At 34.7% G+C, this 11,253-nt stretch overlaps 1 protein-coding gene across 7 annotated transcripts in view; it reads left to right on the top strand.

The window, feature by feature from the left end:
* plecb (plectin b) overlaps window positions 1-11,253 on the top strand; it is a 197,232-nt gene that overhangs the window by 145,074 nt on the left and 40,905 nt on the right. For all 7 annotated transcript variants that reach the window (XM_057341180.1, XM_057341176.1, XM_057341179.1 and 4 more), the window contains exon 23: window positions 6,734-6,917. In XM_057341180.1, coding sequence (XP_057197163.1) covers window positions 6,734-6,917 — 184 coding nt within the window. The remainder of the gene's footprint in view (window positions 1-6,733; window positions 6,918-11,253) is intronic.

The raw sequence follows: 11,253 nt of genomic DNA, 5'->3' as shown, positions 1-11,253 counted from the left end.
CGGTTAGCCCTTACCCGCTATTTCTACAGTAATATATTGGCAACACTGTTGCCAGCTAGTTACTGTAGGTCACACATCTACATAAGCTCTTATTTTTAAAACTAACTCTTCCTAAATGTGCTCTAAACATGTTTGCTCAAAATTTGACCATGTGGTGGGACTATTGCCATGAAGTGATGTAAACCAGTAAAAAGAATGTATAGTATTTCAATTTTCAAAAGTGGTCTCACACTATATAGACAAAATATTAACCTATAGAATGAGTCGGACACAGAGAAATGAACAATCCACATATGAATCTCAACAATGGTGACAATCAACTGAACAGCTTCATGCTGCAATGCATGCTGGGTACATAGTACAAAACTCATTCATGATTGTTTGTCACCATTGATGAGGTTTGTATGTCAAGTGTCTAACTGTGTCTCAATTGCAAAGAAAGATTTTCTGACAGAGATCTTTCCATTACAACATGTGATCACTTTACCAAACATATCTTAATAAATCTTAAATGCTATATTATTATTATTTAATGATTGGATTCTTTCAGATGTATCTTCAGTTACTAAGCAAACATAAAGTTGCGGTTCCTGTAAAGTCCCTTTCAGTGTTATTGTATAAGTGTACATTTTAAAGCTACAAGAAAGTCAAAGAGTCCACCAAAGCAAACACTGATCGCCATAATGGTGACTTAAAACACAATTGAACCACTATGAACTCGAGTTCAATCTCAATAAGATCCATCTTACACAGATGACAGAAATAAAGTGAAAGTGGTGTCTGTAATATGTGAAGATGTTATTGATGTTTGTGTTTAATTCTCCTCTGGTGAAATCTTGACAGATTTATTGTGTTCATCTGTTATTTACACGTGTTCATCTAAGACTGTGTGACTTAAGTGCGTTAATACAAACAGCCATTGCAGTAGTTTACTGTAAAACACCTACAGTAACTAGCGGCAACAGTGTTGCCAATACAGTATATTACTGTAGAAATGGCAGGTAAGGGCTAACAGTGTATGTGAAATGAGGACATGACTGCAGCTGGCCATGAGGCCCAAACCAGCATGTCCAGTGCAAAAAGGCTTTGACTTTTTGATTTTACTTAACATTACTTTATTTATCCGTTATATTGAAGAGACCTTTTTGAAGGAGTTTGGTTTACTTATGAGCAGTTGAGCTTAAATGAGACTTGGGTGTTTGTAATAGACGTACAGTAGGTTATGATGTCGGCCATGATTTGTTGCAATTTTGAGGTGTTCAGTCTTATTATGATTTAAGAAAATAAATGCGATTGCTCTCCTCACGAATCGACTGTTTCTAGTTTTTCACTGACATGTCTCTTAAGTGTTGAGGACTAGTGCTGCTTTGAGCCTACATTCAGTATGAGTAAAATACTCAAGTACTGTTCAAATCAGATACTCGAAGACTTTTACTCAAGTCGTTTTGAAATTGGTGACTTGTAACTTGTAATGGAGTAATTTTCACTGCAAGGTATCTGTACTTTTACTTAAGTATGGTTTTCAGGTACTCTTTACACCTCTGTTAGTAACTCATAATAATGACTTAGTATCTCATAATAATGAGAAACTAAGTCGAAATTTCGATTAGTAACTCATAATAATGACTTAGTATCTCATAATAATGAGAAACTAAGTCGAAATTTGACTTAGTAACTCAATAATGACTTAGTATCTCATAATGAAAACTATGTCGAAATTTGACTTAGTAACTCATAATAATGACTTAGTATCTCATAATAATGAGAAACTGAATCGAAATTTGACTTAGTATCTCATAATAATGACTTAGTATCTCAATAATGAGAAACTAAGTCGAAATTTGACTTAGTAACTCATAATAATGACTTAGTATCTCATAATAATGAAACTAATCGAATTGACTTATAACTCATAATAATGACTTAGTATCTCATAATAATGAGAAACTAAGTCGAAATTTTGACTTAGTAACTCATAATAATGACTTAGTATCTCATAATAATGAGAAACTAATCGAAATTTGATCAATCATAATATGACTTAGTATCTCATTAATGAATACTAGTCATTATTATGAGAACTATCTTAGATAAGTCAATATCAGAGTACTAAGTAATCGACTTAGTTTGTCATTATTATGAGATACTAAGTCATTATATGAGTTACTAATCAAATCGACTTAGATTTCATAGATTATCATATTATGAGTACTAAGTCGAATCGACTAATAACTCATAATAATGACTTAGTATCTCATAATAATGAGAAACTAAGTCGAAATTTCGACTTAGTAACTCATAATAATGACTTAGTAACTCATAATAATGACTTAGTATCTCATAATAATGACTTAGTATCTCATAATAATGACTTAGTATCTCATAATAATGACTTAATGTCTTGATAACTCATAATAATGACTTAGTAACTCATAATAATGACTTAGTATCTCATAATAATGACTTAGTATCTCATAATAATGAGAAACTAAGTCGAAATTTCGACTTAGTAACTCATAATAATGAGACTATCTCATAATGAAATATCTAAGTATCTCATATAATGACTTAGTTCTCATAATAATGATTAAGTATCTCAAAATAATGAGAAACTAAGTCGAAATTTCGACTTAGTAACTCATAATAATGACTTAGTATCTCATAATAATGACTTAGTACTCATAATAATGAGAAACTAAGTCGAAATTTCGACTAGTAACTCATAATAATGACTTAGTATCTCATAATAATGAGAAACTAAGTCGAAATTTTGACTTAGTAACTCATAATAATGACTTAGTATCTCATAATAATGAGAACTAAGTCGAAATTTTGACTTAGTAACTCATAATAATGACTTAGTATCTCTAATAATGACTTAGTTCTCATATAATGAGATACTAAGTCATTATAATGAGAACTAAGTCGAAATTTCGACTTAGTATCTCATAATAATGACTTAGTATCTCATTATAATGAGAAACTAAGTCGAAATTTCGACTTAGTAACTCATAATAATGACTTAGTATCTCATAATAATGAGAAACTAAGTCGAAATTTCGATTTAGTAACTCATAATAATGACTTAGTATCTCATAATAATGAGAAACTAAGTCGAAATTTTGACTTAGTAACTCAATAATGACTTAGTATCTCATAATAATGACAAACTATGTGAAATTTGACTTAGTAACTCATAATAATGACTTAGTATCTCATAATAATGAATAATGACTTAGTATCTCATAATAATGACTTAGTATCTCATATAATGAGAAACTAAGTCGAAATTTCGACTTAGTAACTCATAATAATGACTTAGTATCTCATAATAATGATTAACTAAATCGAAATTGACTTAATAACTCATAATAATGACTTAGTATCTCATAATAATGAGAAACTAAGTCGAAATTTTGACTTAGTAACTCATAATAATGACTTAGTATCTCATAATAATGAGAAACTAAATCGAAATTTTGACTTACTAAATCATTATTATAAGAAACTTTCTCATATGACTTTCTCGTAATATTGGCTTAGTCTGCACATGCACATGTCTCTATTCCGCTATGTGCTTTTGATCGTGTGTCCCTGTTTTATGTGCAGTCTGCTTGATCAGCATTGTGGTAATTCATGGATTTTAGACACATAGAGCAATATTTCAGACAAGGCCTTGCAAATCGTGAAATTCTTACTCTACTGGAGAATGTTCATGGTGTTAAAATTAGCCATGGAAATCTTGAGGACTTTTGAGCAATTCTCACTAACTATTAACTACAACTTTTGCCTCAATAAACTCCTAATTACTGCTTATGAGGTAGTTTAGGTATGTTTAGGTATTGGGTAGGATTAAGGGATGTAGAGTAAGGCAATGCAGAATAAAGCATTAATATGTGCTTTACACATAGGCTACTAATATACAACCAATATGCATGTTAATAAGCAAGTAGTTAATTATGAATTTCTGTACCTTAATATAAAGTGTAACCTGTTACAAAAGTTGTAGTTAATAGTTAGTGAGATTGTCAAAAGTCGCTCAAGAGTTCGGCTAATTTTAACACCATGAACATTCTCCAGTAGAGTAAGAATTTCATGATTTGCAAGGCCCTGTCTGAAATATTGCTCTATGTGTTGTGTAAACCGCCAGCGATTGACATCTACCTGATACTGCACTCATATTCATATAAAGAAGCCATGTTGACAAGTTTTTGTAAGTTAGAGCAAAATCCACAAGATTGTAGTACCTTCATTACCCTGTAAATGGCAATATTAATTATAAGATAGGTGCCATGCAAAATGTAATGTGTAACTGCATTAGTCATTACAAATGTAGTGGAGTAAAGAGTACATATACTTGTTCAAAAATGTAGTTAAGTAGAGAGTAAAAGTTGCTAATATCTTTAATACTCAGTACAACTACAAAGTAGCCAAAAAGATACTTAAGTTAAGTAACTAAGTACATTTACTCCAATACTTTACACCACTGGATACTAAGTCATTATTATGAGTTACTAAGTCAAAATTTCGACTTAGTTTCTCATTATTATGAGATACTAAGTCTGTCATGGCTCTGCTTCCTTAGTCATGTTTTTCTTGGTCCTGTAGCAGAGCCATGGCAAAGCCTTTGGTTATGTGTGGAGAGAAACATATTATTGTCCTTTTGACAATAATATGCGTTCTCTCCAGTGTCTCGTCATTGGCCCCGCTCCTCTCGTTTCCTTGTTATCCTTCCCTGAGTGTTTGATTAACCACACCTGCCCCATGTCGTTATCCCTCGTTTGTCTTACCTATATATACCCTCTTGTTTCTTTGTCCTGTGCTCGTGTATTACCTATGTATGTGCATGTATGGTCCTGACGGTGTGGTTTTGCCTTGTCCTCGTTCCTGGTTTATGATTTGACTGTGGATTCCCTTGCCTTGTTTTGTGACGTTGTGTCGTAAGTCTGTTTTGTTATTTTTTAGTTTTGCCCCATCGTGGGAAGTTTTTGTTTGTGTTCTTGTTTTGTTACTGTGTCCGCCTTTTCCCCCTCGTGGGTTTTTTGTTTCTGTTTTTGTCAAATAAAGTGTTTTGTTAACCCCTTCACTGCCTGCCTGCATTTGGGTTCTTCCACCACCACGGTCGTGACAAAGTCATTATTATGAGTTACTAAGTCGAAATTTCGACTTAGTATCTCAAAATAATGAGAAACTAAGTCATAATGACTTATAAAATCTAAAAAAATTCCCAACCCTGGCGGAAACGGGCTTCCATACCTCTCTGTCCGACTGCAGCACAGCATTTTCAACAGTGTTGCCAACTTTTGCAAGACAAATAAGCAACTGCAGCTCCAAAAACAAGCCCAAAACAAGCCCAACATTATTCATGATGTAATTTATTATCAATTATTTATTATTAATGAACGAGCCTGGGTCATTTTAAACTGACACTACCCTGTTTGAAAAACACAAACATAAATTATTTTACAAAAATTAATTGCAAATCTCTGATGTGAGCAGTATAGGCCTGGAGAGATGGAAAAGGAGAAGATATAATGACCACTTAACGTAGCTGTAACAGCCACACATTTATAATAAAGTAAAACTGAACTATATGCATTTGATGTATACTTTTTTTAAATTATATTCTGCAATGATCAATACATTTATTTAATACAATAAAAATGTTTGATGTTTACCTTATAGCCTAATAAATAGGGTCATCCCTTCCTACCCCTTTGCTGCACCGTGATCAGATCTGAACACTTTTCGTTCATTTTCACATTTCATTCTAATCGTGACAGATTTAATACATTTAGTTTAATTGGTAGGGGAAAGGAGGCGGTGTGTTTGAGGACAAATAACGCTATTCACACGTGCTTAGGCTTGAATAACGCTGTGTAGCCAAACGCGCAGATCTACACTTTTAACATTTTTAACGATGTAGCCCGGTTATAAAATGCTTTTTATCTTTAAGTGAATATTTCATCTGTTTAGTATATTTACCTCCGATTACCCAAAGCGCGCCGGTGATTACGTGAAGAGACCACTGTAGCATTCTTGGCTTCTCTATGTTGTTTTACGTGCTTAGATCTGTTGCGTGACCTCCTGCGGCGCCGCGCAGACCAATCGGCGCGTGACATCATAGTACCGCGAGAGTGATGCGACAGTAGACGTCTCTGTATGCTTTCAAATAGCTCTCGCGGTGCTGTGATGTTATGCTCTGCCGCATGTAGTACAAAAAGCCTACCGTCGAGCAGACAGTGTTAATGGATTGAACAAAATAGCGACCATAGATGTAAAGAAACAAAGTTGCTTGTCAGGTTCAGAACAAGCAACCATATTTTTTAAAATAAGCCCCAAAACCCGCAACAAGTGATTTTTTAACGCGACTTGACAGAAAAAAAAGCCCAAGGTCGCGTACTATAAGCGGACTTGGCAACTATGATTTTCAAACGTACACACACGTACAGGAATATCTGGACCACGGCCAATCAGAGGGGGGTCCGCCCTTCACCATCTCTGATTGGTTTAGACGACGATATGGGCCTAATGTGTCTGTTGTTGAAGCACAGTGAGACTTTCGCAGAGACTTTTTTTCCCTCGAACGGCTCAGATTTTTTTTAGTCGCACCATTGAGAAATTAGGTCGCACTCTAGAGCCCTGTGTCATAACAAAAGATGAATATGTAATTATTGAAGTATACATAAACGTATGTCACTTATGGATGGCTTGTAATACAATTTTGTTTCAGTTCAAGACAATGAAGCCAGATGAGTACCAGTTGATCTTGCGGAACCTTCAGCTTCACTATCAGGAGTTTCTGAAGGACAGCACAGAATCAAAGCTCTTTGATTCAAAGGAGTACATGCGAATCGAGAGGGACTACAAGGACACAACACAGCATTTCGACAACCTGCTCTGCACCCTGGAGAAAGGTACAGACTTTAGACCCGAAACAGATCCCAATGTTTATTACTGATAGCTTAAAGCACTTGCGAAACATGGCTGACATTTTCTGTGGATGTTGGGTAATTGTTACAGGAGTTTCAGGAACAGGTGTCAGATCACAGGGTAAGTTATTAAGCATTGAGCTCCCACAGGCAGTCCTGACCATAGTCTGTTAATCATGGATAAGCGTCAAAATAATGGTCTGCATTTCCTCTAAGAATTCTTGTGGCGCGGGATTACATTTTTGCATAAAAGACGGTTGCAGTTGGTTACTCTGGTGTACGGGATGAGAGCCCGCTCCCGACATCCTTTGACAACAGCATATCCGCACTTTACTCATTCTAACTCACCTGATCTAAAACTGCGGTCAAGCCAGCCGCCTCTTCGAAAACGACAGTCAAACTAGCCCTCACTCGGTTTTGTTATGTGCGCATGTACTGCGCATTACGGTAAAAGCGGCTTTTTGAATTTCAAAATAAAGCGATCTATTTCGAACTTGGTTTCAGTCTGTCGGTTGTGAATTAATTAAAATACACATGCATTTAGAAAATTAAATATATTTATATATAATTTTACCCATAAAACGATAGTGGTATTTGAAAAAAGAACCTCAATTGCACTACAATTGAAGGCTTTAACCCAGGCCAAACGGGAAAGATTGACAGTTATGTTGCTAGGTGGTTGCTAGGCTTTTTTAAGCTGTTTTTAAACTGTGTGGTGGTTTTTCTAGACATATTATTGACTTTTCTTATATTCTAAATATATTACTGAGTTTTCTTATATAAAATAGCTTTCTTACTTAAAGAATACATTTAAAGGAAGTTATAGAGTTCATATACTTCTCTGATCTTAACAAGGGCTATGGGCCTCATGTATGAGTTTGAACACTTGAACACCTGCGTACACACCAAATATCTTCTCACACTAAGACAGGAACTGCACGTACACCACACACACTTTTGTAGAGAGGTTTGGTTAAGAACGCTGGGTTGTTTATCATTATCACACTAAACCATGAGTTCATTTTTAATAAAACCAAGGTTAAATCATGTATCGTCCGAAAGCCCCCGGAAAGGTGTCAAGATAAAAAGCACATGATATACGTATGTGTTATTGAGAGCGCTCCCTACAATTAAATCCTAATATGGTAGGCCGGAGATCTTAATATGGTAGGCCGGAAATATAACTGTAGCAAGTGCAGGATGAAATATAACTGTAACGAGGCATAAGGGGATGGACTAATAAAAATAAGTGATGTCATGTAAAAACTGGTTGGTAGAAGATGAGGTCAGGTAAAACCTGATTGGTTTGAACTGTGATAACAACTTGAGAACAATGTATAAAAGATGGAGTCAGACATGTATTTGTTGGGCATCTACAGATGAACTCTGTGTGTCTCACTTTGCTTGCTCGAGCAAATAAAGATTGAAACCTCTGGAAACCTGGCTCTCTGGTCTTCGTGAATTCTTTCAACATTGGCTGACCGACTTTTCGCCACGACAACTGCTAGGCAGTTTTTATATTTTTTACAACACTCTTATCCCACCTCAGTGTGTCACCTAAACAATATCAGGACTGTTCAATGTGGATTTTTTAATGTACAGAACTTCAAAATGGCCTATATGTATTATTATTTCTATAACTTCAGATCATAATTTAAAGAAAACTTCCGATTGCACAGACTCATTCCACTTTAAAATGAGAGAAGACCACCTCAGTGTGTCACACAAACAATATCAGGACTGTTCAATGTGGATTTTTTAATGTACAGAACTTCAAAATGGCCTATATGTATTATTATTTCTTTATAACTTCAGATCATAATTTAAAGAAAACTGTCCGATTGCACAGACTCATTCCACTTTAAAATGAGAGAAGACCACCTCAGTGTGTCACCTAAACAATATCAGGACTGTTCAATGTGGATTTTTTTAATGTAAAGAACTTCAAAATAGCCTATATGTATTATTATGTCTATAACTTCAGATAATAATTTAAAGAAAACTGTCCGATTGCACAGACTCATTCCACTTTAAAATGAGAGAAGACCACCTCAGTGTGTCACCTAAACAATATCAGGACTGTTCAATGTGGATTTTTTAATGTACAGAACTTCAAAATTGCCTATATGTATTATTATTTCTATAACTTCAGATCATAATTTAAAGAAAACTATCCGATTGCACAGACTCATTTCACTTTAAAATGAGAGTAGACCACCTCAGCGTGTCACCTAAACAATATCAGGACTGTTCAATGTGGATTTTTTAATGTAAAGAACTTCAAAATGGCCTATATGTACTATTATTTCTTTAACTTCGGATCATAATTTAAAGAAAACTATCCGATTGCACAGACTCATTCCACTTTAAAATGAGAGAAGACCACCTCATTGTGTCACCTAAACAATATCAGGACTGTTCAATGTGGATTTTTTAATGTACAGATCTTCAAAATGGCCTATATGTACTTTTATTTCTTTATCTTCAGATCATAATTTAAAGACAACTATCCGATTGCACAGACTCATTTCACTTTAAATGAGAGAAGACCACCTCGGTGTGTCACCTAAACAATATCAGGACTGTTCAATGTGGATTTTTTAATGTAAATAACTTCAAAATGGCCTATATGTATTATTATTTCTATAAATTTAGATCATAATTTAAAGAAAACTATCAGATTGCACAGACTCATTTCACTTTAAAATGAGAGTAGATCGCCTCAGTGTGTCACCTAAACAATATCAGGACTGTTCAATGTGGATTTTTTAATGTAAAGAACTTCAAAATGGCCTATATGTACTATTATTTCTTTAACTTCAGATCATAATTTATAGAAAACTATTCGATTGCACAGACTCATTCCACTTTAACATGATAGTAGACCACCTCAGTGTGTCACCTAAACAATATCAGGACTGTTCAATGTGGATTTTTTAATGTAAAGAACTTCAGAATAGCCTATATGTACTATTATGTCTTTAACTTCAGATATTAATTTAAAGAAAACTATCCGATTGCACAGACTCATTCCACTTTAACATGAGAGTAGACCACCTCAGTGTGTCACCTAAACAGTCTGTGCAATCGGACAGTTTTCTTTAAATTATGATCTGAAGTTATAGAAATAATAATACATATAGGCTATTTTGAAGTTCTGTACATACAAAAATCCATATTGAACAGTCCTGATATTGTTTGTGTGACACACTGAGGTGGTCTACTCTCATTTTAAAGTGAAATGAGTCTGTGCAATCGGACAGTTTTCTTTAAATTACGATCTGAAGTTAAAGAAATAATAATACATATAGGCCATTTTGAAGTTCTGTACATTAAAAATCCACATTGAACAGTCCTGATATTGTTTGTGTGACACACTGAGGTGGTCTTCTCTCATTTTAAAGTGGAATGAGTCTGCAATCGGATAGTTTTCTTTTAATTATTAGCTGAAGTTATAGAAATAATAGACTGAAACCAGGTTCGAAATAGATCGCTTTATTTTGAAATCCAAAAAGCCGCTTTTACCGTAATGCACAGTATATGTGCACATAACAAAACCGAGTGAGGGCTCGTTTGACTGTCGTTTTCGAAGTTGCGGCTTGCTTGACCGCAGTGATCTAAAGACTGTATTTTGCATGTGCTGCGTGCTTGGACCAGTTCTTTATGCGTTATAAGCGTAATTTGCATGTGCCACGTGCATAATACAGCCCTCAGACAGTGTGGGCAGGTGGCCGACGAGTGCACCTCAAAAGACGGTTTGAGCCAACATGTTTTGTTTACTCATATTTTGCTTATAATTTGAGCGACAGTGACATTTTTCTCTGTGACATTTTGTCTATTGTGGGGACATTCAAATTTTAAAACAATGTTGTATATTGACAAGACGAATAAAAATAACTGATACAATTTTGTATAGCCTACATTTGATACTTATGTAGAAATTTAAATGTGAGTTGTTAAATGTGAGATCTGGAAACATGATCTAAATTTAGCGAGATCCGTCGGGTCAATGTTGAAAATCATTCTAAGCAGATAATGGGTGAACTCAAAGTGAATTTTAAGTGAGAGCGAGCGGGGACAAAAAAACAGCCCCGTGCAGACATCTACTTCAAAATGAAAATCAAACTCGTTGTTTGACCTCATTTCAGCTGTTGCTGTTTCCTGTGCGTTAGCTAACTCAGCCTCTTTTCAGAGTGTGCATGTTTTTATTCTTTTATTTGTGTATTTGAGTTATGTTATTATTGTTTATTTGTACATGATTATATTTCGTAATAAAGTCGTATTATGGTTGAAAACACACATTACGAGTCATCTGATGACA

Source organism: Triplophysa rosa, linkage group LG8, assembly GCF_024868665.1.
Source record: "Triplophysa rosa linkage group LG8, Trosa_1v2, whole genome shotgun sequence".
In the NCBI taxonomy this organism is placed as follows: domain Eukaryota; kingdom Metazoa; phylum Chordata; class Actinopteri; order Cypriniformes; family Nemacheilidae; genus Triplophysa; species Triplophysa rosa.
This window is presented reverse-complemented; position numbering and strand designations above follow the sequence as displayed.